Source organism: Eutrigla gurnardus, assembly GCF_963514095.1.
Source record: "Eutrigla gurnardus genome assembly, chromosome: 4".
Lineage (NCBI taxonomy): Eukaryota > Metazoa > Chordata > Actinopteri > Perciformes > Triglidae > Eutrigla > Eutrigla gurnardus.
In genome coordinates this window covers 12,177,143-12,203,910 of record NC_139918.1, presented here as the reverse complement: position 1 = coordinate 12,203,910, position 26,768 = coordinate 12,177,143, and the positions used below count along the sequence as shown (strand labels likewise).

Sequence of the window (26,768 nt, the reverse complement as noted above, 5' to 3'; positions counted from 1 at the left end):
AACTCACTTTCTGGTCACCTCCTTTGAAATGTAACGATGTTTGTTCGGACAATCAAGTGATAATTATGTATGAAAAATACATGCATACAATGAGTCACAACAACAATCAATGGAAGTGAGTGTGAAAAGCCCAGTAGGCCTAATCCACTGGGAAAATTCTCCCACGACCACCGAGGCAACTCCAGCCAATCAAGAGGGATCAATTGCTCAGTTTGCATTCATGTCATCAACATGCAGGCAGCAGTCTCTACTATCCATATCAGAACAAATTTGCCATTTTCAAAGACAATATTCTGTATTCTGATGTTTGACAGAAGTTTTGAAAATTCCTATTTGTTTCTGGTTTGTGTCAGGAGGCATGTTTGATCCTCAGTGGGAAATTATATGTAATCCATAAATCAAATAAAATGTGATGCTTTACATTCAAAGTGAATGTGAAACATGATGCAAATCCAGATTGTGTCCCATCATGGCCAAGGATTAAAATACTTGTTTTATGGCTTTCTTTGAGTTTACAAAATTGCCTTTTTTGACATAAGGATTTCAGTGTCTGTGGTTTGATTGTAGTCTTGGGAAATATTGTTTTACTTCAACCAGTCTGACTAAATGAGGTTATCGCTAACTACACATTGTGTACTTAATGTGATTCATATTATCTAAATTAAACAAAAACCCCTTCATGAACAAAAATGGGAAAAAATGTGTGCGAAAATACTGAGCTTTCAGAAATTTATTGCAGTTTCAATTTCAAAATACCAATATTGTAGTTTACAGTACCAATATAACTTTTTTTTTTAATCATGAACATGATCAACTGTCATGTTTGACTACTGATCTCAGAGCAGTGAAGAACCAACAATCCGCAGCAAACATGGAGACACAATGGGTTGAAGAGTTAAAAGACTGAATTCAACTGTTAACTGACTTCTGTCTATTTGAGTTTACAGAGCACGACAGATTCCCCGTAACAGAAATCTAAAGAAAATCCAGCATGGAGAGGCTCAGTGAACCTGGTCTGGACTCTGTGGAGGAGAGTCATGGTCTTGGAGACCCTATAGAAGGACAGTATACCTGCTCCGTGATCCAGGTACACTCCTACTTTGGAGGACGGAGGACCTGAGACGCGAGTTAGGACTTTGTTGTGAATGAGTTCATATCTCTTATTGTCACTTGCTAATGCCCAAGATTTATCACTGTATCCAAACCCAACTTCTTGCAGGTTACCTTTTCTGATGTTACTCTTGTATGCGACTGCTATAGAAATTAACCCCCCAGTGTTCTCCACCTCCCAGTAACAGCGTCCAGTCAGACTCTCTCTACTCAGGACCTGATTCCAATCTTGGAATCTGTCTCTGTGATTACGAACGGTCTGTCCTGGTACCGTCATTGTTACTTTCCTGTTCCCCTCAGATAATATCAAGTCTCTGTGTGCCGTGTTTGGATCCAGTGTGAGTGCACATGAATATTTTAAGAATTCAGCTCTGGTCCTGGGCTCTGGTTGCGGCAGTGAAACAACCACATCAGTCTCTTTAGCCAAGACCTTCATCCATTTCTCTGTCAGAACATCATGCAGGTCATCTCTGACCGCTGACACAGCCGCTGTCACGTCCTCAAAGTTGTGCAGAGGACGGGTGTTGATGCTGGATGAGTGTGTGGACTCACCGAGTGGTGACAGCGACGGGTAGTCGTGTAGAAACTGGTTGTGATCCTCTGTGTGTGAGAGCTTCTCCAGCTCAGCGTCTTTCCTCTTCAGCTCACTGATCTCCTGCTCCAGCTTCTCCTGAAGCTCTGTGACTCGACTCAATTCAGTTTCCTGCCGGGATCTGACCTGCTGCTTCACGTCAGAGCGTCTTTTCTCCATGAGACGGATCAGCTCAGTGAACATCACCTCACTGTCCTCCACTGCTTTATCAGCAGAGTGGTTGATAGCCTCCACCTCCTGTTGGAGCAGCTTCACATCTTTGTCTCTGTCCTGGATTCTCTGCTGGATGTTTAGTCGACTCACATCCAACTCTCTCTGCCTCTCAGTCCTTTCTGCTGCAGCTGAGACTGTGTCGTGGCCTTTGTGTTCCTCCACAGCGCAGAGATAACAGATAGACTGCTGATCAGTACGGCAGAACATCTTCATCACCTCATCATGACGAGAGCACACGTTCTCCTGGAGCTTGTTGGAGGGCTCCACCAGCTGATGTTTCTTGAATGCTGGTGATTCATAATGAGGCTGGAGGTGTTTCTCACAGTAAGAGGCCAGACACACCAGACAGGACTTGAGGGCTTTCAGTTTCCTCCCAGTGCAGAAATCACAGGCCACATCTTCAGGTCCAGCATAGCAGAGACCAGCAGGAGCAGCTTGGAGTCCAGTCTTCTTCAGCTCCTCCACCAAAACTGCCAACATGGTGTTTTTCAGCAGGACGGGCCTCGGTGTAAAGGTCTGCCTACACTGAGGGCAGCTGTGGATCTCCTTCTTATCCCAGTAGGTTTCAATACACTTCATGCAGTAGCTGTGTCCACAGGGAATAGTCACCGGGTCCTTCAGTAGATCCAAACAGATGCAACAAGAGAAGGTTTCCTGGTCCAGGTTGAGTCTTTTGTGTTCCATTTCTCCTCTCAGTGAACAAAGAGTTTCTCTGAACAAAGTCAGCAGCAGCTCTGACCAACAGGCAGAGACGAGCTGTATTTATAGCAGGAGATGGAGGGAGGGGTTACCAAGGTTTCTGGTATTCAGAACTTGATTGGACCGCAGCAGAGTGGGGGCGGGCCCTTTGAGGTCATTGGTCGGTCGGTTGGAGCGTCCCCATTGGCTCGTTCAAAGAGAGAAAGAGCTCCAAATCCAAATGGACATAAGTGCCTATTGTGGTGAAATTAAGTTTATGGGGAAAATGTGACAAAATGACTCCTGCTATGTATTGAAATGGCTGAATGGATTTCTTTATTAGCTGTTCCCCTTTTGATTCTCACTGATTAGAGGTTTTATTTTAGTGTGCAACATAATATCAGCCATGTTTCATAGAAGTGTTGAGGTTGGTTTTGGACTTTTTCTCATGTTTCCATCTCCTGAAGTCCAGGTTGACCACATTTGAAGATTTTATGTCAGGTGATGTTTACACATTTACATTTCAGATCAAATAATGAAGTGTGCTTTCTGTTGATTAGTTGTGAAACGAGAGGATGCTATGAATGAAATGACATCACAAGTAAAGTGTATCAATACTACAGATCGATGGATTCAGTCACCAAAAGAAGCAGATCTGGTTCCTTGAGTCCTTCTGGATTGGGGTCTGCTGTTTGCTGCTGAGCAGGTAAAGTCCAGTGGTTTCTCATGACCAGCCAGTTAACCTCCCTCTCCAGGATGGACAAAGTCCTCCTTGGTGTCAACACTGTCCCATTTTCTTTCAAAATGCACAATTCCTTCAGGTCGTTGTCCAGGTGCAAGTGGTGAGTGGAGTTTAGGTTTGCAGTCGCTGATCAATGTGAGCCTCTTTGAGACAAAAGCAGAGTCGTCTACTGACAACAACTCACTTTCTGGTCACCTCCTTTGAAATGTAACAATGTTTGTTCGGACAATCAAGTGATAATTATGTATGAAAAATACATGCATACAATGAGTCACAACAACAATCAATGGAAGTGAGTGTGAAAAACCCAGTAGGCCTAATCCACTGGGAAAATTCTCCCACGACCACCGAGGCAACTCCAGCCAATCAAGAGGGATCAATTGCTCAGTTTGCATTCATGTCATCAACATGCAGGCAGCAGTCTCTACTATCCATATCAGAACAAATTTGCCATTTTCAAAGACAATATTCTGTATTCTGATGTTTGACAGAAGTTTTGAAAATTCCTATTTTTTTCTGGTTTGTGTCAGGAGGCATGTTTGATCCTCAGTGGGAAATTATATGTAATCCATAAATCAAATAAAATGTGATGCCTTACATTCAAAGTGAATGTGAAACATGATGCAAATCCAGATTGTGTCCCATCATGGCCAAGGAATAAAAATACTTGTTTTATGGCTTATCTTTGAGTTTACAAAATTGCCTTTTTTGACATAAGGATTTCAGTGTCTGTGGTTTGATTGTAGTCTTGGGAAATATTGTTTCACTTCAACCAGTCTGACTAAATGAGGTTATCGCTAACTACACATTGTGTACTTAATGTGATTCATTATATCTAAATTAAACAAAAACCCCTTCATGAACAAAAATGGGAAAAAATGTGTGCGAAAATATTGAGCTTTCAGAAATTTATTGCAGTTTCAATTTCAAAATACCAATATTGTAGTTTACAGTACCAATATAACTTTTTTTTTTATCGTGAACATGATCAACTGTCATGTTTGACTACTGATCTCAGAGCAGTGAAGAACCAACAATCTGCAGCAAACATGGAGACACAATGGGTTGAAGAGTTAAAAGACTGAATTCAACTGTTAACTGACTTCTGTCTATTTGAGTTTACAGAGCACAACAGATTCCCCGTAACAGAAATCTAAAGAAAATCCAGCGAGGCTCAGTGAACCTGGTCTGGACTCTGTGGAGGAGAGTCATGGTCTTGGAGACCCTATAGAAGGACAGTATACCTGCTCCGTGATCCAGGTACACTCCTACTTTGGAGGACGGAGGACCTGAGACGCGAGTTAGGACTTTGTTGTGAATGAGTTCATATCTCTTATTGTCACTTGCTAATGCCCAAGATGTATCACTGTATCCAAACCCAACTTCTTGCAGGTTACCTTTTCTGATGTTACTCTTGTATGCGACTGCTATAGAAATTAACCCCCCAGTGTTCTCCACCTCCCAGTAACAGCGTCCAGTCAGACTCTCTCTACTCAGGACCTGATTCCAATCTTGGAATCTGTCTCTGTGATTACGAACGGTCTGTCCTGGTACCGTCATTGTTACTTTCCTGTTCCCCTCAGATAATATCAAGTCTCTGTGTGCCGTGTTTGGATCCAGTGTGAGTGCACATGAATATTTTAAGAATTCAGCTCTGGTCCTGGGCTCTGGTTGCGGCAGTGAAACAACCACATCAGTCCCTTTAGCTAAGACCTTCATCCATTTCTCTGTCAGAACATCATGCAGGTCATCTCTGACCGCTGACACAGCCGCTGTCACGTCCTCAAAGTTGCGCAGTGGACGGGTGTTGATGCTGGATGAGTGTGTGGACTCACTGAGTGGTGACAGCAACGGGTAGTCGTGTAGAAACTGGTTGTGATCCTCTGTGTGTGAGAGCTTCTCCAGCTCAGCGTCTTTCCTCTTCAGCTCACCGATCTCCTGCTCCAGCTTCTCCTGAAGCTCTGTGACTCGACTCAATTCAGTTTCCTGCCGGGATCTGACCTGCTGCTTCACGTCAGAGCGTCTTTTCTCCATGAGACGGATCAGCTCAGTGAACATCACCTCACTGTCCTCCACTGCTTTATCAGCAGAGTGGTTGATAGCCTCCACCTCCTGTTGGAGCAGCTTCACATCTTTGTCTCTGTCCTGGATTCTCTGCTGGATGTTTAGTCGACTCACATCCAACTCTCTCTGCCTCTCAGTCCTTTCTGCTGCAGCTGAGACTGTGTCGTGGCCTTTGTGTTCCTCCACAGCGCAGAGATAACAGATAGACTGCTGATCAGTACGGCAGAACATCTTCATCACCTCATCATGACGAGAGCACACGTTCTCCTGGAGCTTGTTGGAGGGCTCCACCAGCTGATGTTTCTTGAATGCTGGTGATTCATAATGAGGCTGGAGGTGTTTCTCACAGTAAGAGGCCAGACACACCAGACAGGACTTGAGGGCTTTCAGTTTCCTCCCAGTGCAGAAATCACAGGCCACATCTTCAGGTCCAGCATAGCAGAGACCAGCAGGAGCAGCTTGGAGTCCAGTCTTCTTCAGCTCCTCCACCAAAACTGCCAACATGGTGTTTTTCAGCAGGACGGGCCTCGGTGTAAAGGTCTGCCTACACTGAGGGCAGCTGTGGATCTCCTTCTTATCCCAGTAGGTTTCAATACACTTCATGCAGTAGCTGTGTCCACAGGGAATAGTCACCGGGTCCTTCAGTAGATCCAAACAGATGCAACAAGAGAAGGTTTCCTGGTCCAGGTTGAGTCTTTTGTGTTCCATTTCTCCTCTCAGTGAACAAAGAGTTTCTCTGAACAAAGTCAGCAGCAGCTCTGACCAACAGGCAGAGACGAGCTGTTTTTATAGCAGGAGATGGAGGGAGGGGTTACCAAGGTTTCTGGTATTCAGAACTTGATTGGACCGCAGCAGAGTGGGGGCGGGCCCTTTGAGGTCATTGGTCGGTCGGTTGGAGCGTCCCCATTGGCTCGTTCAAAGAGAGAAAGAGCTCCAAATCCAAATGGACATAAGTGCCTATTGTGGTGAAATTAAGTTTATGGGGAAAATGTGACAAAATGACTCCTGCTATGTATTGAAATGGCTGAATGGATTTCTTTATTAGCTGTTCCCCTTTTGATTCTCACTGATCAGAGGTTTTATTTTAGTGTGCAACATAATATCAGCCATGTTTCATAGAAGTGTTGAGGTTGGTTTTGGACTTTTTCTCATGTTTCCATCTCCTGAAGTCCAGGTTGACCACATTTGAAGATTTTATGTCAGGTGATGTTTACACATTTACATTTCAGATCAAATAATGAAGTGTGCTTTCTGTTGATTAGTTGTGAAACGAGAGGATGCTATGAATGAAATGACATCACAAGTAAAGTGTATCAATACTACAGATCGATGGATTCAGTCACCAAAAGAAGCAGATCTGGTTCCTTGAGTCCTTCTGGATTGGGGTCTGCTGTTTGCTGCTGAGCAGGTAAAGTCCAGTGGTTTCTCATGACCAGCCAGTTACCTCCCTCTCCAGGATGGACAAAGTCCTCCTTGGTGTCAACTGTCCCATTTTCTTTCAAAATGCACAATTCCTTCAGGTCGTTGTCCAGGTGCAAGTGGTGAGTGGAGTTTAGGTTTGCAGTCGCTGATCAATGTGAGCCTCTTTGAGACAAAAGCAGAGTCGTCTACTGACAACAACTCACTTTCTGGTCACCTCCTTTGAAATGTAACAATGTTTGTTCGGACAATCAAGTGATAATTATGTATGAAAAATACATGCATACAATGAGTCACAACAACAATCAATGGAAGTGAGTGTGAAAAACCCAGTAGGCCTAATCCACTGGGAAAATTCTCCCACGACCACCGAGGCAACTCCAGCCAATCAAGAGGGATCAATTGCTCAGTTTGCATTCATGTCATCAACATGCAGGCAGCAGTCTCTACTATCCATATCAGAACAAATTTGCCATTTTCAAAGACAATATTCTGTATTCTGATGTTTGACAGAAGTTTTGAAAATTCCTATTTTTTTCTGGTTTGTGTCAGGAGGCATGTTTGATCCTCAGTGGGAAATTATATGTAATCCATAAATCAAATAAAATGTGATGCCTTACATTCAAAGTGAATGTGAAACATGATGCAAATCCAGATTGTGTCCCATCATGGCCAAGGAATAAAAATACTTGTTTTATGGCTTATCTTTGAGTTTACAAAATTGCCTTTTTTGACATAAGGATTTCAGTGTCTGTGGTTTGATTGTAGTCTTGGGAAATATTGTTTCACTTCAACCAGTCTGACTAAATGAGGTTATCGCTAACTACACATTGTGTACTTAATGTGATTCATTATATCTAAATTAAACAAAAACCCCTTCATGAACAAAAATGGGAAAAAATGTGTGCGAAAATATTGAGCTTTCAGAAATTTATTGCAGTTTCAATTTCAAAATACCAATATTGTAGTTTACAGTACCAATATAACTTTTTTTTTTATCGTGAACATGATCAACTGTCATGTTTGACTACTGATCTCAGAGCAGTGAAGAACCAACAATCTGCAGCAAACATGGAGACACAATGGGTTGAAGAGTTAAAAGACTGAATTCAACTGTTAACTGACTTCTGTCTATTTGAGTTTACAGAGCACAACAGATTCCCCGTAACAGAAATCTAAAGAAAATCCAGCGAGGCTCAGTGAACCTGGTCTGGACTCTGTGGAGGAGAGTCATGGTCTTGGAGACCCTATAGAAGGACAGTATACCTGCTCAGGTGCACTCCTACTTTGGAGGACGGAGGACCTGAGACGCGAGTTAGGACTTTGTTGTGAATGAGTTCATATCTCTTATTGTCACTTGCTAATGCCCAAGATTTATCACTGTATCCAAACCCAACTTCTTGCAGGTTACCTTTTCTGATGTTACTCTTGTATGCGACTGCTATAGAAATTAACCCCCCAGTGTTCTCCACCTCCCAGTAACAGCGTCCAGTCAGACTCTCTCTACTCAGGACCTGATTCCAATCTTGGAATCTGTCTCTGTGATTACGAACGGTCTGTCCTGGTACCGTCATTGTTACTTTCCTGTTCCCCTCAGATAATATCAAGTCTCTGTGTGCCGTGTTTGGATCCAGTGTGAGTGCACATGAATATTTTAAGAATTCAGCTCTGGTCCTGGGCTCTGGTTGCGGCAGTGAAACAACCACATCAGTCCCTTTAGCTAAGACCTTCATCCATTTCTCTGTCAGAACATCATGCAGGTCATCTCTGACCGCTGACACAGCCGCTGTCACGTCCTCAAAGTTGCGCAGAGGACGGGTGTTGATGCTGGATGAGTGTGTGGACTCACCGAGTGGTGACAGCGACGGGTAGTCGTGTAGAAACTGGTTGTGATCCTCTGTGTGTGAGAGCATCTCCAGCTCAGCGTCTTTCCTCTTCAGCTCACTGATCTCCTGCTCCAGCTTCTCCTGAAGCTCTGTGACTCGACTCAATTCAGTTTCCTGCCGGGATCTGACCTGTTGCTTCACGTCAGAGCGTCTTTTCTCCATGAGACGGATCAGCTCTGTGAACATCACCTCACTGTCCTCCACTGCTTTATCAGCAGAGTGGTTGATAGCCTCCACCTCCTGTTGGAGCAGCTTCACATCTTTGTCTCTGTCCTGGATTCTCTGCTGGATGTTTAGTCGACTCACATCCAACTCTCTCTGCCTCTCAGTCCTTTCTGCTGCAACTGAGACTGTGTCGTGGCCTTTGTGTTCCTCCACAGCGCAGAGATAACAGATAGACTGCTGATCAGTACGGCAGAACATCTTCATCACCTCGTCATGACGAGAGCACACGTTCTCCTGGAGCTTGTTGGAGGGCTCCACCAGCTGATGTTTCTTGAATGCTGGTGATTCATAATGAGGCTGGAGGTGTTTCTCACAGTAAGAGGCCAGACACACCAGACAGGACTTGAGGGCTTTCAGTTTCCTCCCAGTGCAGAAATCACAGGCCACATCTTCAGGTCCAGCATAGCAGAGACCAGCAGGAGCAGCTTGGAGTCCAGTCTTCTTCAGCTCCTAAACTGCCAACATGGTGTTTTTCAGCAGGACGGGCCTCGGTGTAAAGGTCTGCCTACACTGAGGGCAGCTGTGGATCTCCTTCTTATCCCAGTAGGTTTCAATACACTTCATGCAGTAGCTGTGTCCACAGGGAATAGTCACCGGGTCCTTCAGTAGATCCAAACAGATGCAACAAGAGAAGGTTTCCTGGTCCAGTTTGAGTCTTTTGTTTTCCATTTCTCCTCTCAGTGAACAAAGAGTTTCTCTGAACAAAGTCAGCAGCAGCTCTGACCAACAGGCAGAGACGAGCTGTTTTTATAGCAGGAGATGGAGGGAGGGGTTACCAAGGTTTCTGGTATTCAGAACTTGATTGGACTGCAGCAGAGTGGGGGCGGGCCCTTTGAGGTCATTGGTCGGTCGGTTGGAGCGTCCCCATTGGCTTGTTCAAAGAGAGAAAGAGCTCCAAATCCAAATGGACATAAGTGCCTATTGTGGTGAAATTAAGTTTATGGGGAAAATGTGACAAAATGACTCCTGCTATGTATTGAAATGGCTGAATGGATTTCTTTTTTAGCTGTTGTCCTTTTGATTCTCACTGATTAGAGGTTTTATTTTAGTGTGCAACATAATATCAGTCATGTTACATAGAAGTGTTGAGGTTGGTTTTGGACTTTTTCTCATGTTTCCATCTCCTGAAGTTCAGGTTGACCACATTTGAAGATTTTATGTCAGGTGATGTTTACACATTTACATTTCAGATAAAATAATGAAGTGTGTTTTTTGTTGATTAGTTGTGAAACGAGAGGATGCTATGAATGAAATGACATCACAAGTAAAGTGTATCAATACTACAGATCGATGGATTCAGTCACCAAAAGAAGCAGATCTGGTTCCTTGAGTCCTTCTGGATTGGGGTCTGCTGTTTGCTGCTGAGCAGGTAAAGTCCAGTGGTTTCTCATGACCAGCCAGTTAACCTCCCTCTCCAGGATGGACAAAGTCCTCCTTGGTGTCAACACTGTCCCATTTTCTTTCAAAATGCACAATTCCTTCAGGTCGTTGTCCAGGTGCAAGTGGTGAGTGGAGTTTAGGTTTGCAGTCGCTGATCAATGTGAGCCTCTTTGAGACAAAAGCAGAGTCGTCTACTGACAACAACTCACTTTCTGGTCACCTCCTTTGAAATGTAACGATGTTTGTTCGGACAATCAAGTGATAATTATGTATGAAAAATACATGCATACAATGAGTCACAACAACAATCAATGGAAGTGAGTGTGAAAAACCCAGTAGGCCTAATCCACTGGGGAAATTCTCCCACGACCACCGAGGCAACTCCAGCCAATCAAGAGGGATCAATTGCTCAGTTTGCATTCATGTCATCAACATGCAGGTGTCATGGTCATGATTTGGGGAACACAAGGCAACGCCCCTTTGTTGTCAATGTTGTATGCCCAACTGATTGGAGTGTAACAGGTGTGGACAATTGCGATGCCAATTGATACTCACAGGCTGCTTAAAAAAGAAGGAACTGAAACAGTGCCGGTTGGTTGTTCCCGTGGACTCTGTCTGTCGCGCCTGTTAGTTGTTGCTTTCACTTAACTGTCTGTGGTGTGCGCGATTGTGTGGATTTGCTGTGCTGTCTTGCGGAAGTCTGCTAGTGTGCCCGTTCTCGTATCAAGCTCGGTGGCCGCCGTGATTTTCCGCCTGCTGTCCGGCTGTGATCCGTCTTCTCACCGGCTGATTATCCGCCTGCCCTCCTGCTGTGATCCGTCTTCTCACCGGCTGATTCTCCGCCTGCCCTCCTGCTGTGATCCGTCTTCTCACCGGCTGATTCTCCGCCTGCCCTCCTGCTGTGATCCGTCTTCTCACCGGCTGATTCTCCGCCTGCCCTCCTGCTGTGATCCGTCTTCTCACCGGCTGATTCTCCGCCTGCCCTCCTGCTGTGATCCGTTTTCCCATCCGTTGACTCTCCGTCCTCTCGCCTGCTGGAATCGTTGCCGCCGCCGGTGTGGTGACTGGAGCCTTGCCGTGTTCGTCCTGCGCCTGTGGCTGTGTGGAAGTGCTGTGCAACCGGACTGGGAGTTGGATAAGTCGGCTCCCAGTTTGATGGTGAGTGACGCTGTTGGTCCGGCTATGCGGCCTCGCTTCCTCTAAGATTTACGTCTACATAATCGAGCTCCAGACTGTCTATTAACTATATTTATATATGTATGAGTTGCAGTGATTTTGGACTGTCATGATGCTCTTTTAGCGTTGCATGCCCGTGTGTTTTGTTTGCTGTGCTCATTGCTGTGTGTTCTGTTTTTTTTATTATTATTGTGGAGATACTGGTGGCTCTCTCTCTCTGTTGTGTGAGTGATTGCGTTGGTGTGTGCGGGTGATTGGCAGGTCGCCGGCTGCGTTGAAGTCACTGCTGGGCGCGAGACGGACTTGTGTTAGGGGGACCCCTTGTGGACTGGGGACTATCGCAACCGCAGGGGCCAGCTTTTAAGTTGTATGTGTGGAATGGTGTACACCTTGTTTTTATTCAACTGCACATTGTAATAAATATATATATTTTATATACTCAAGCTGTCTTTTGGGTAAATCTGTTGTGTTGCTCCCACCAAACCAAAGGACTTGCAAACAAAAGGAAAGTTGTTCCAATATTCTAAGAGTCCCAGCTCTCTAATTGGGTGGCGTTGTCAGGCTATATACGCGCCGTTTCACATTTGGCGTTGTCGGCAGGATTTGGTGTTGCACTACATCAGTATGCCCAAAGTCTTCCTCATGGAGGGCAAACACCCTGACCCACCACTCTAGGAGCGCTTTAAAGTCTTGCTTCTGTTGTTCAGTCAAATCCTCTCTGCTTTGCAAATCTTTCATTACTGCAACAGGTGGCTCCAATTGTTCTCCCTCCCCAGCTTCCACAATATCCACCGTAACAGTTCCATCATCTTGTACGGTGAGGCTTAGATCCGTTGTGCCATGAACGTCAGCACGGTCGACACAGAACACCTTGGCCAACTTCTGGTAACGGCCTACAAAGACAGGACAAGAGGTCACATTCTGTATACGAATCGGCATTCGCCCACGCTCAACAAATGCAACTGTTTTTGCCACAGAGAAAGACCCTGAATGAGGCAATGCTTCGATTAGACCACAATAACCTTGTCCCCTCTGGCCCATCCTCACCCGCCCCCAGACCACCATTTCACTTCTGGCTGGGATGGTCAGGCCCCTACGGCTTGCTGGACGCACAAACCCCATGTATCCATCATCCCCCTCCATTACAGCTGTCCGTTGGCATACAGCGAATGCACCAGTCCAGGCCTTTCTCGTCCCTTGATCCTGAAAAACAGTCTTTGGTCCATCCGGGTGATTAAATAAGTCATGCCAGCAGGTGGTGATAACATTCATGCCAATCAGTAGTGGGGCAGTTAGACATTGGTCGGCTACAATAACAACCCCCCGCCCTGAGATACTGGCACCCCCTACTTCAAAATCCATTACTGCATAGCCTTGATAGGGAATGGATAACCCATTAGCTGCTCGAAGTGTCAATCTGTCGGGGGCTGTACCATGTGATAGAGTGTCTGCTGGATAATGCTGATCGAATACACTCTGTTGCATCAATGTCACTTGTGAACCAGTGTCTATTAGTCCTATCAGGGGCACATTGTTCACTTTAACCTCAACTTTGGGGCAATTTCCCACAAATATGGTCCCTCGTCCGGCTTCCCCCAAATTCCCTGCTACTTGGACCTCAGTAGCAGGACATACTAGTTTAAATTAGCATTAGACTCGGATGGGGACCTACAGAACCTGGCAATATGCCCTGTGTGCCCACACCGGCGGCATATAGGCTTACCATCTGCAGCCCAAGTATTGGGTATGTAGGTCTGGAGCCTCCTCCGGTGTGGCGGCTGATTAGGGTGCTGGGGATATGGCGTAGGCTGGCCTTCCATTGGTTGTAACTGCCAGGTCATTTCCTGCCTTAATGCATTCATCTGGCCCCTCACTTCCTGGAGGAGCTCTTTTCGGAAGGTCTCAGCCCAGGCATCTTTCCCTGTTGCTGGTTGGGAAACAGAGGACTCATCCACACCAGCAACGCACCCCCAGTAAGGGAGAAATACCGCCCCCTACCGCCTATGATGTATAAGGAAATGCGGACCTTGCTAGCGGATATGTTGGAGAAGAAGGTAATTCAGCCAAGCTCGAGTCCTTGGGCTGCACCTATTGTGATGGTGCGCAAGAAAGATGGTAGTTGGCGCTTTTGTGTCGACTACCGTAAACTGAACTCCCTGACACATAAAGATGCCTTCCCGCTCCGTCGGATAGAGGAGACCCTGACCTCCCTGACTCAAGCTTCCTGGTTTACAACGCTTGACCTAGCTAGTGGTTACTGGCAGGTTGAAGTTGACCCCCAAGACCGACCAAAGACTGCCTTTACCACCCCACTAGGTCTATACGAGTTTCAGAGGATGCCATTTGGTCTCTGCAACGCGCCGGCCACTTTCCAACGGCTTATGCAGCAATGTTTGCATGGCCAATTAGCTGACTCTGTACTGGTTTATTTGGATGACATTATTGTCTATTCCCCAGACTTTTCTTCCCACCTGCGTCATCTGGAAACTGTCTTCGAGCGGCTGCAACATCATGGGCTCAAGCTGAGGGTAGATAAGTGCCAGCTGCTTCAGAGGGAGGTAAGGTTCCTCGGCCATGTGGTCACTGGGGAAGGAGTGAAACCAGATCCTACCAAGATCACTGCTGTGACTGGATGGCCGGCTCCGACCACAATAAGAGAGGTACGTGCTTTTCTGGGCTTAGCAGGTTATTATCGCCGCTTTGTTGCCAATTTTGCGAAGATAGCACGTCCACTGAATGCCCTCTTAGTTGGAGCCCCTGCAGATAAGAAGACAGGATCTCGGCTGATCGCTTGGTCTGATGACTGTCAACAAGCCTTTGACCACCTAAAAGCTGCTTTGGCCCCTCTCTTAGCCTATGCCAACTACGCTGAACCCTTTGTGTTGTACACTGACGCAAGTAATGCTGGCCTGGGAGCTGTCTTGGCCCAGCTACAGGATGGACGTGAGCGAGTTGTGGCCTACGCAAGCAGGAGCCTGCATCCTAGTGAGAAGAACGATGCCAACTATAGCTCCTTTAAATTGGAATTGCTAGCTTTAAAGTGGGCCATAGCTGAAAAATTTAAAGATTACTTGATGGGGGCCAAAGTGATTGTTTACACGGACAACAATCCTGTAGCTCACCTGCAGACTGCCCGCTTGGGAGCTACTGAACAAAGGTGGGTAGCCCAGCTAGCTGCATTTGACTACCATGTGAAGTTCCGTTCTGGCAGAGAAAATGCTAACGCGGATGCCCTGTCCAGATTTCCTGTTGAAGCTCCTCTAGGTGCGGTTGTGACTCATGCGTCGGCCGTGGCAGATGGACAACCCATAGAAGGCCAGACGATGGAAGATTGGCGGGCCAAACAGCATGAGGATAAGGACCTGGACCTAGTGCGGAGATGCGTGGAAAGTGGGAAGCTCCCCATTGGGGAAGACTGGCGAGCTGCTCCGCCCGGGGTGATACAACTGCTACAGCAGAGGGCCAGACTGGTAATGTGGGAGGGGGTTTTGTGTCATCGAGTTATTGACTACAACACCCATGAAGCCCGCCTGCAGGTTGTGTGCCCTACTCAACAACGCAAAGAGGTATGGGAGAAACATCACGATGCTGTCGGACACTTGGGGGTGGAGAGAACTTTAAGTTGTCTACGACGACACTTCTTCTGGCCAGGCATGCAGACCCAGGTCCAACAATACCACTCCCTGTGTCCTCGTTGCCAGGTACAAAAAGTTGACTCTGCCCCTAAAGCACCCCTGAAGCCTTTTACTGTGTCTTACCCCCTTGAGGTTATTGAGCTGGACTTCCTAACCCTAGGAAGGCCCAATGACTCCTACCAAAACATCCTCGTGATGACTGATCTGTTCACCCGCTACGCCTGGGCTATCCCCACCAGAGATCAAACGGCGAAGACTACTGCTAGGGTGCTATGGCACTCTGTTATCCAGACCTTTGGGTGCCCAACGAGATTCCATTCGGATCAAGGCCCAAATTTCGAATCCCACCTGGTGGCTGAACTATGTAGCCTTTACGGCATCTCTAAGAGTAGGACAACCCCGTACCACCCCCAAGGCAATGGCATGTGCGAACGGCTAAACCAGACCCTCCTGGGTATGCTGCGAACCTTGGAGGATGAAAAGCAAAGTCGATGGCCCGAACATCTCCCTGCCCTTGTCCAAGCTTACAATGCTACCTTACACAGCTCCACTGGGTATTTGAAGAGACACAGGAAGGGGGAGGGGGCATATATCCAGTCCTACCAGAGAAGTTAACAACTGGGCCTCCAGAAACGACACCTCCCCCAACAGCCCCACCTCCCTACACCCACCAAAGCTCATTAATGCCTGCACAGACCACAGACACAGCAGTACAAGCACCAGTACTAACATTGGCCGGCATGGAAGTCCACGTACAAGACCAAGACAGAGAGGAAATGAAGAGAGAAGTGGAAAGACTGCAACAGCGAATAACGGCACTGGAGCCCCCTGGAGGATCAAGGAGTCAAGGCGGCTCAGAAAAGACCTGGTCAGAAAGTGAACCAGAAGGACCCCTCGCAAACAATCCCTCGAAGCCACCTAGTGGCAGAAACCATACCGACCCAAGGAAGGAGGGGTCAACCAGAGCAAAGTCACCTGCCAGCAGTATTGGCGGCCAGGAAGAGGAAGAGGAACAGGGAGCGGCTGGAGGATACAATCCTAGATCAACGGCATGTGGATACGATCGGGACTTCATGAGAGACAACAAGGACCCCACAGATACAGTATCAATTCAACCTTTTGAAGTCACGCATATTCGCCCTGCACCCATACAAAATGCCGCTGGATCACGTACACTGCACCATGGATGTGGAGTCAGATCCGGATAGCCCCTATACCGAAGACTGGGACGAAAACATGGCTCATCTACACCCTCCCATTGTATGCAGCCATATCTACTGCGGGAGAGAGGGAGTCGCGGCCAGGGTGCTTCTGGATTCTTGGCTATTGCCTTGGTATCGCCTGGGCCCCTTAGCTGCTCCACATGTAACCCTGGCCGTAGGATTCGGACAGGAATCGCGGAGCCTGGGACCCATGGTCAGGAGGGCAACCACCCTCACATGGGAACAAACAGCACAACCCGATCTGCTGAAGGCTAAAGAAGAAGATATGTGGTGCTTCATGGGCCCCCATACCACGGATGTCTCCCTCCCAGAACACATACCACTGCCAAGACAACATGGACTCCCATGTACGGACCACCCAGGAGCCGCAGCAGTTTTGAATGCGGTGAACTCACGATTTTGGACTATAACCCCCCATGACGTAGGAGCCCTGGAAACACAACCAGTAATTGTCACCCTGAAAGACCCAGATGCACCTCCTATTTATCGACGGCAGTATCCTCTAACCCAAGATCAAATGAAGGGAATTGCCCCCACGATACAGGGCCTTCTGGACGTCAGGGTAATATACGAGTGCCACTCCCCATGGAATACTCCCATATTACCGGTACAGAAAGCAGGGGGAAAGGGCTGGAGAATGGTACAAGACTTCCGCCCTATAAATGATGTAACGACTCCAGATGTTCATCCAGTACCAGACCCACACGTAGCACTCACGAGTTTAAGCCCAGCATTTCGATACTTCACTGTCATAGATTTGGCAAACGCTTTCTTCAGTGTTCCACTGGCACAAACATCACAAGCCATGTTTGCTTTCACGTTTGGGGGCAAACAGTACACCTACAATCGGTTGCCACAGGGGTTCAGGGACTCGCCAGGTCTCTTTAATCAGGTACTAAAAGCACACCTACTAGAACTCCGATGGCCACCAGGGGTTGTGCTCATCCAATATGTAGATGATCTTCTCTTGGCAGCAGAGACATCTACCCTCTGCCTGGAGGCCACTGCCCTACTGTTCTCAGTCCTGCACAAAAAGGGCTACAAAGTCAAGAGAGAAAAAGTGCAGCTATGCAGAGAAGAAGTCCTATTCCTAGGCCGACAAATCTCGGCGTCAGGATTGGGAGTATCTACGGCCCACAGGGAATCAATCCTACACCATCCAAAGCCCACCACAGTGGCAGACATGCTGTCATTTTTGGGACTAACGGGCTACAGCCGATCCCACATACCTGATTACTCCAATCGGACACAACCTTTGCGGACAATGATCAACGAGGTAGGGGCTCGAAACCTCACAGAACGACTACCCTGGACTTCTGAAGCTGAACAAGCATTCACTGACATGAAACAAGTACTCTCCCAAGCTGCTGCACTCACCTCACCGGACTACACAGAAGTGTTCCATTTGGATGTTTCTGAACAAAATGCATTTTTAAATGCTGTTTTGTATCAGAAAAAAGGGGGAGAGAGGAATGTGTTGATATACTACTCTTCAAAACTCGACGCAGTGGAAACCGGACAGTCAACGTGCGCCAGATATGTTGCAGCGGTAGCAAAAGCTCTCCAAAAAACAGCACATGTAGTGATGTGTCACCCATTACAGGTCCACACTGAACATGGAGTTGCAGCGTTTTTGGCAAGTAAGGAGTTTACTTTCAGCATGTCCAGAAAAACCAAGATTCAAAGAGAATGCACCAGGCCACATATAACCTTTGTCGCAGCCGAAAGGAACATGGCTGGAAACTTTGGGAAAGGAACTCCACATTCATGTGAAGAACTTGCGGTCAAGGAAAGTAAGCTCAGACAAGACCTGAAAAATGACATAGATCCCAGAGCAGAACTCTGGTTCTACACTAACGGATGCTGCTATCGAGGAGAAAACGGACTGAACCAGGCATCATATGCAGTGGTTCAGCAACACCCCAATGGAAGACATGAGACGCTCAAAGCAGAAGTAATACCACAACCTGCTTCAGCGCAAATGGCAGAAGTCAAGGCGCTCACCGAAGCCTTGAAACTGGCCAAAGGAAAGACGGTGAACATCTTTACAGATTCTGCTTACGCACATGGGGCGGCACAAGTAGATGCACCCATGTGGCAACGGAGGGGATTCGTAACATCCAGCAACGCCCCAATCAAACACCAAAGAGAAATACAAGAGCTGGTGGAAGCAATCACCCTACCAAGAGGAGTATCCATAATGAAGTGCAAAGGTCATGAGAAAACAGGCACCAGGATCAGTCAAGGAAACGAGGCTGCAGATCAGGCGGCCAAAAAGGCAGGAGGATATCAGCCAAAGCAAATGGTACTCAGGCTGACGCCCCCCCAACTTAAGCTCACCGAAGAAGACCTAAAAAAGATACAAGAACAAGCAGGCCCGTACGAATGGTCGACATGGACACAAAAGGGGGCCACAAAGAAAGAAGGTCTCTGGAGATCACATGATGGAAGGATAGTGGCACCAGCAAAACTAGTAGCGACCCTACTAAAAGAAGCCCATGGACCAACCCATGAGGGACAAAGACAAACACTGTTGAACATTTCAGCACTCTGGTGGCACCCACACCTAGACAGCATGGCAAAACTATACTGCGAAGAATGCGTCGTCTGTGGAAACCACAACCCAAGAAAACCATTCAAAACGCCCATGGGATCCTACCCCGTACCTCTCGCACCATTCCAAGATATTAGTATAGATTATACAGATATGGGACAGGAGAACATAGTACAGGGAAAGAGGTACATGTTGGTAATGGTAGACAGATTTTCAAGATGGGTAGAAGCAATCCCCACAAATAGAGAAGACGGGAAGACAGTAATAAAGTGGTTGCAAACAGAGCTAATACCCAGATACGGGGTACCGAAACGTATCAGATCAGACAACGGGACACATTTTAACAATCAGATGCTGAGTGAAGTGGAGGCATTCCTGGGGATTGCACACAGTTTTGGTTCGGTCTACCATCCACAGTCCCAGGGACTGGTGGAACGCGCGAATCAAACGTTGAAGGCTAAAATAACCAAGGTATGTGCGGGCAGTAAGATGACATGGTTGGAGGCCCTCCCTTAGGCTCTCATGGCCATGAGAACCTCAAAAGGGGGAGGCACGCACCTGTCGCCCCATGAGTTGTTGACGGGAAGGCCAATGCCTGGCCCGCCACGTGATGGAGGACATATAACTCCTTTAGATGTGTGTCAGAGAGAAATCCGACTACATGAGAGAACTAATATCTCTTGTCTCAGCCCTCTCAATACAGGTGCAGAAGGCACAGGAGAAGGATCCCGAAGAGCAGGGGACGATAGTCAAAGTAGGAGACTGGGTCAGGGTCAAGGTTCACAAAAGAAAGTGGACAGACCCCAGGTGGACTGGTCCGTACGAAGTGAAGGAGGTTACTTCACACTCGGTCCAGGTCAAGGGAAAAGCAGGAGCTCCCTGGCACCACCTGACACATTGTGCCCCAGCATCACCACCTACTCGCTCACTCCAGGAAGTGAGAACAGATTTGGCCCAAAATGACGACTCCGAGGAGTTTTAGGAGACTCTCCGGAGATCCGTCTGTTGCACCGGAGGAAAGACGGAGGTGGAGATATGCAGACTATCTCCCAAGGGGGAAAACGATGTGCACCGTGATCATGGGTGTAACCGGGGTGGCGGTAATACTCCTTCTACTAGGACTCGAACTAATAAACAAAGAGCGAGACAATTCCACCAACATTTACCTAACCCGTCCCAAAAGGGAACAAACGAAAACTTTCCAGATCCCCGAAGTCACGTGCGGTGCTAAAATAGTCTTAAATTATACTGCCGGGGATACCACAATGTTCACATTCGACCTGTGCTCCGTGATAGACTGCGGGAAATCCCAAGCAAGTTGGCGGGGCTACGATGTCTATCTGTGTCATAGCCCACGAATAGTGGAGAGCTGCGAGGCCACTGGGAATGCTTACCAACATGGGTTTGGGTTCTCGGTGGATTCACAGCCATTTTGTGCCGAGTGGTCTATAATAACAAAGTTCACTAGGGACCTGGTCCAGTTTTACCCGATTCACACACAGCGCGTTTTGGGACCGCATTTCGTTCCAAAGAGATTTCAGTCCAACCAGCAATCCGCTCACCCTCTCTATCAATAACATTAAGGCAAGCTCCACGGGAAAAAATCGCATATGGATCGCATTAGGAGTAGACGTCACCGGAAAAGACCCGATACGAAGAATACAAGTAAACATATACCCGCCCAAATACGCCTACACGAGTAAAGGTAGTGCGACGAATACGACCACAGCTAATTCCACTGCTCTAAAGCCTCCCACTACCAATCCGATAGTGATGGCCCAGGATTACACAGAATTAACTCCTTTAGACGTCGTAAAAATGGCTACAGGCTTCGGAGAAAATAACATTTGGTTAAGGTGGATTACGGATAATGCTAAGCGCCAGAACATGACGGGATGTGTAGCATGCGCGGCTGCGCGTCCTGCCATGTTCACCGAACCTGCCCCCTTATATCCAGACAAAGACAAAGTAGGGTATGAATGTATAATGAACTTGACCAGAAAAGCCACACCGTCAGGATGTCAATCCCTGGCATCAGTCTTCCCACCCATTGATAATAAAACTAAGGCCGGCTATTTTACCGCCATAAAAGGAAAAGATCCCAGGTATCAGTGTTTCAACTTCACCAGCAGCAAACCAAAAGTTAATGTGGGAAACATACCCTCAGATTGGTGTAATAGGACAACATCTGGGGATGCGATAGGACCATGGGCCCGAGCGGGACTGTTTTACTATTGTGGAGGGTTGCGTCTCTATTCTCGAGTAGAGGCCGACACCACCACAGGCACCTGCGCCATGGTCAGACTAGGGATGCCCCTTACGTTAATAGGCAGTCGAGTGATAAAAAACCCCTCGGGACCTAACGCCCTCGTCCGGCGAAGAAGAAAACATATACTGGTTAAGAGGGACACAACCTTACAAGACCCATTTGGAGGGACCACATACGTGGACGCCATAGGCATCCCTCGGGGCGTGCCAGACGAGTATAAATTGGCCAATCAAGTAGGGGCAGGGTTCGAATCAATCTTTCTCTGGATAGTCCCCAATAAAAACGTAGACCGCATTAACTATATCCACTATAATCTTTTGCGCCTCGCTAATGCCACTAGGGATGCAGTGGAAGGGCTGGCGGAGCAGCTCGCACCCACATCGATCATCGCTATGCAAAATAGAATGGCGCTAGACATGCTCCTAGCTGAAAAGGGGGGTGTCTGTGCCATGTTCGGAAAACTTTGCTGTACCATAATCCCCAATAACACGGCCCCAGATGGCTCAGTCACTCGAGCATTAGAAAACCTAAGAGCACTCTCCAAAGAAATGCACGAAGCATCAGGGGTCGATGACCCGTTCACCAAATGGATGGAAGTAGTGTTTGGAAAATGGAAAGCGGTAATAATATCTTTAGCAGCCTCAATAGCCATCTTCCTGGCCATACTAGTCACCTGTGGGTGCTGCTGCATTCCATGTCTGAGAACCATGGTTTCCAGGTTAGTGCAAACTGCACTGACTAAAGAAAAAGACCCACCAAAATATATGATGCCCCTACTAGCTAATGAGGAACTTGAGGATGGGAGCCTGGACATGGAAGACGAGGAAGGAAAAGAGTACCTTTAAACAAAATGTTCACACCTAGTTGGTGTGAAAAGGGGGATTTGTGGAGAAAAATGTAAATACATAAGCTAATCACACATGTTTTAAATTACTACACACACATACACACACACAGGCACAGGCGAGAGAGCAGCAAGGGTGGGGGCCAAACAGGCACAGGCGAGAGAGCAGCAAGGGTGGGGGCCAAACAACATACAGAGGACACATTCCTTAGCGGAAGCCGCACAGGGGAGGAGTATATGATATATGTGCATCTCGACAACATACACACACATACATAGATGACAGCACCCAGAGGGATGGATCGTATGAGCCAGTGTGGGTGGAGATACCCAGCGCTCCAACCAGGCCGCGGCATGCTAAAATTACGCTCCGCCTGCATCTATTGAATGAGCCAATCAGACTCATGTGGAGTCTCAATGAAATAAGCTGCGCGCTCTGTTGTAAGCGCCTTTTTTAGTGAGCTTAACCCTATGTTGGGCTGACTATTAGGTCCGTGCACGTATAACTGCCGGAATATGCTTTCCTGATATTTGTGCTAATAAAGCGCTGTTATTGATATAACCCATAGACTCTCCTTGTATATTCAAGCTTACTGTTTTTTTTCACAACAAGTCCTTCTGGATTGGGGTCTGCTGTTTGCTGCTGAGCAGGTAAAGTCCAGTGGTTTCTCATGACCAGCCAGTTAACCTCCCTCTCCAGGATGGACAAAGTCCTCCTTGGTGTCAACACTGTCCCATTTTCTTTCAAAATGCACAATTCCTTCAGGTCGTTGTCCAGGTGCAAGTGGTGAGTGGAGTTTAGGTTTGCAGTCGCTGATCAATGTGAGCCTCTTTGAGACAAAAGCAGAGTCGTCTACTGACAACAACTCACTTTCTGGTCACCTCCTTTGAAATGTAACGATGTTTGTTCGGACAATCAAGTGATAATTATGTATGAAAAATACATGCATACAATGAGTCACAACAACAATCAATGGAAGTGAGTGTGAAAAACCCAGTAGGCCTAATCCACTGGGGAAATTCTCCCACGACCACCGAGGCAACTCCAGCCAATCAAGAGGGATCAATTGCTCAGTTTGCATTCATGTCATCAACATGCAGGCAGCAGTCTCTACTATCCATATCAGAACAAATTTGCCATTTTCAAAGACTTTTGCTTGTCACAGTGACCTGTTATTCTGAAGTTTGACAGAAGTTTTGAAAATTCCTATTTTTTTCTGGTTTGTGTCAGGAGGCATGTTTGATCCTCAGTGGGAAATTATATGTAATCCATAAATCAAATAAAATGTGATGCCTTACATTCAAAGTGAATGTGAAACATGATGCAAATCCAGATTGTGTCCCATCATGGCCAAGGAATAAAAATACTTGTTTTATGGCTTATCTTTGAGTTTACAAAATTGTGTCTGTGGTTTGATTGTAGTCTTGGGAAATATTGTTTCACTTCAACCAGTCTGACTAAATGAGGTTATCGCTAACATTGTGTACTTAATGTGATTCATTATATCTAAATTAAACAAAAACCCCTTCATGAACAAAAATGGGAAAAAATGTGTGCGAAAATATTGAGCTTTCAGAAATTTATTGGACTTTGTTGTGAATGAGTTCATATCTCTCATTGTCACTTGCTAATGCCCAAGATTTATCACTGTATCCAAACCCAACTTCTTGCAGGTTACCTTTTCTGATGGTACTCTTGTATGCGACTGCTATAGAAATTAACCCCCCAGTGTTCTCCACCTCCCAGTAACAGCGTCCAGTCAGACTCTCTCTACTCCGGACCTGATTCCAATCTTGGAATCTGTCTCTGTGATTACGAACGGTCTGTCCTGGTACCGTCATTGTTACTTTCCTGTTCCCCTCAGATAATATCAAGTCTCTGTGTGCCGTGTTTGGATCCAGTGTGAGTGCACATGAATATTTTAAGAATTCAGCTCTGGTCCTGGGCTCTGGTTGCGGCAGTGAAACAACCACATCAGTCCCCTTAGCTAAGACCTTCATCCACTTCTCTGTCAGAACATCATGCAGGTCATCTCTGACCGCTGACACAGCCGCTGTCACGTCCTCAAAGTTGCGCAGAGGACGGGTGTTGATGCTGGATGAGTGTGTGGACTCACTGAGTGGTGACAACGACGGGTAGTCGTGTAGAAACTGGTTGTGATCCTCTGTGTGTGAGAGCTTCTCCAGCTCAGCGTCTTTCCTCTTCAGCTCACTGATCTCCTGCTCCAGCTTCTCCTGAAGCTCTGTGACTCGACTCAATTCAGTTTCCTGCCGGGATCTGACCTGCTGCTTCACGTCAGAGCGTCTTTTCTCCATGAGACGGATCAGCTCAGTGAACATCACCTCACTGTCCTCCACTGCTTTATCAGCAGAGTGGTTGATAGCCTCCACCTCCTGTTGGAGCAGCTTCACATCTTTGTCTCTGTCCTGGATTCTCTGCTGGATGTTTAGTCGACTCACATCCAACTCTCTCTGCCTCTCAGTCCTTTCTGCTGCAGCTGAGACTGTGTCGTGGCCTTTGTGTTCCTCCACAGCGCAGAGATAACAGATAGACTGCTGATCAGTACGGCAGAACATCTTCATCACCTCATCATGACGAGAGCACACGTTCTCCTGGAGCTTGTTGGAGGGCTCCACCAGCTGATGTTTCTTGAATGCTGGTGATTCATAATGAGGCTGGAGGTGTTTCTCACAGTAAGAGGCCAGACACACCAGACAGGACTTGAGGGCTTTCAGTTTCCTCCCAGTGCAGAAATCACAGGCCACATCTTCAGGTCCAGCATAGCAGAGACCAGCAGGAGCAGCTTGGAGTCCAGTCTTCTTCAGCTCCTCCACCAAAACTGCCAACATGGTGTTTTTCAGCAGGACAGGCCTCGGTGTAAAGGCCTGACTACACTGAGGGCAGCTGTGGATCTCCTTCTTATCCCAGTAGGTTTCAATACACTTCATGCAGTAGCTGTGTCCACAGGGAATAGTCACCGGGTCCTTCAGTAGATCCAAACAGATGCAACAAGAGAAGGTTTCCTGGTCCAGTTTGAGTCTTTTGTGTTCCATTTCTCCTCTCAGTGAACAAAGAGTTTCTCTGAACAAAGTCAGCAGCAGCTCTGACCAACAGGCAGAGACGAGCTGTTTTTATAGCAGGAGATGGAGGGAGGGGTTACCAAGGTTTCTGGTATTCAGAACTTGATTGGACCGCAGCAGAGTGGGGGCGGGCCCTTTGAGGTCATTGGTCGGTCGGTTGGAGCGTCCCCATTGGCTCGTTCAAAGAGAGAAAGAGCTCCAAATCCAAATGGACATAAGTGCCTTATTGTGGTGTAATTAAGTTTATGGGGAAAATGTGACAAAATGACTCCTGCTATGTATTGAAATGGCTGAATGGATTTCTTTATTAGCTGTTGTCCTTTTGATTCTCACTGATTAGAGGTTTTATTTTAGTGTGCAACATAATATCAGCCATGTTTCATAGAAGTGTTGAGGTTGGTTTTGGACTTTTTCTCATGTTTCCATCTCCTGAAGTTCAGGTTGACCACATTTGAAGATTTTATGTCAGGTGATGTTTACACATTTACATTTCAGATCAAATAATGAAGTGTGCTTTCTGTTGATTAGTTGTGAAACGAGAGGATGCTATGAATGAAATGACATCACAAGTAAAGTGTATCAATACTACAGATCGATGGATTCAGTCACCAAAAGAAGCAGATCTGGTTCCTTGAGTCCTTCTGGATTGGGGTCTGCTGTTTGCTGCTGAGCAGGTAAAGTCCAGTGGTTTCTCATGACCAGCCAGTTACCTCCCTCTCCAGGATGGACAAAGTCCTCCTTGGTGTCAACACTGTCCCATTTTCTTTCAAAATGCACAATTCCTTCAGGTCGTTGTCCAGGTGCAAGTGGTGAGTGGAGTTTAGGTTTGCAGTCGCTGATCAATGTGAGCCTCTTTGAGACAAAAGCAGAGTCGTCTACTGACAACAACTCACTTTCTGGTCACCTCCTTTGAAATGTAACGATGTTTGTTCGGACAATCAAGTGATAATTATGTATGAAAAATACATGCATGCAATGAGTCACAACAACAATCAATGGAAGTGAGTGTGAAAAACCCAGTAGGCCTAATCCACTGGGAAAATTCTCCCACGACCACCGAGGCAACTCCAGCCAATCAAGAGGGATCAATTGCTCAGTTTGCATTCATGTCATCAACATGCAGGCAGCAGTCTCTACTATCCATATCAGAACAAATTTGCCATTTTCAAAGACTTTTGCTTGTCACAGTGACCTGTTATTCTGAAGTTTGACAGAAGTTTTGAAAATTCCTATTTTTTTCTGGTTTGTGTCAGGAGGCATGTTTGATCCTCAGTGGGAAATTATATGTAATCCATAAATCAAATATAATGTGATGCCTTACATTCAAAGTGAATGTGAAACATGATGCAAATCCAGATTGTGTCCCATCATGGCCAAGGAATCGAAATACTTGTTTTATGGCTTATCTTTGAGTTTACAAAATTACCTTTTTTGACATAAGGATTTCAGTGTCTGTGGTTTGATTGTAGTCTTGGGAAATATTGTTTTACTTCAACCAGTCTGACTAAATGAGGTTATCGCTAACTACACATTGTGTACTTAATGTGATTCATATTATCTAAATTAAACAAAAACCCCTTCATGAACAAAAATGGGAAAAAATGTGTGCGAAAATATTGAGCTTTCAGAAAATTTATTGCAGTTTCAATTTCAAAATACCAATATTGTAGTTTACAG

The 26,768-nt window shown here is 46.6% G+C and overlaps 1 protein-coding gene and 1 pseudogene across 2 annotated transcripts; both read right to left on the bottom strand.

The window, feature by feature from the left end:
- Positions 1–931: 931 nt before the first annotated feature.
- LOC311012462 (E3 ubiquitin/ISG15 ligase TRIM25-like) lies at positions 932–6,080 on the bottom strand (the record flags this gene model as incomplete). Its single annotated transcript, XM_084007923.1, has 2 exons — positions 4,512–6,080; positions 932–2,572 (listed from the first exon to the last, which is right to left on the bottom strand). The coding sequence occupies exons 1-2, from the start codon at positions 6,000–6,002 to the stop codon at positions 932–934; spliced, it is 3,132 nt and encodes a 1,043-aa protein (XP_083864049.1). The 5' UTR covers positions 6,003–6,080.
- Positions 6,081–7,959: 1,879 nt separating this feature from the next.
- Positions 7,960–9,598, bottom strand: LOC311012461 (tripartite motif-containing protein 16-like; annotated as a pseudogene). Its single transcript has one exon. The product of its transcript is annotated as a tripartite motif-containing protein 16-like (transcript).
- Between the last annotated feature and the right edge of the window lie 17,170 nt (positions 9,599–26,768).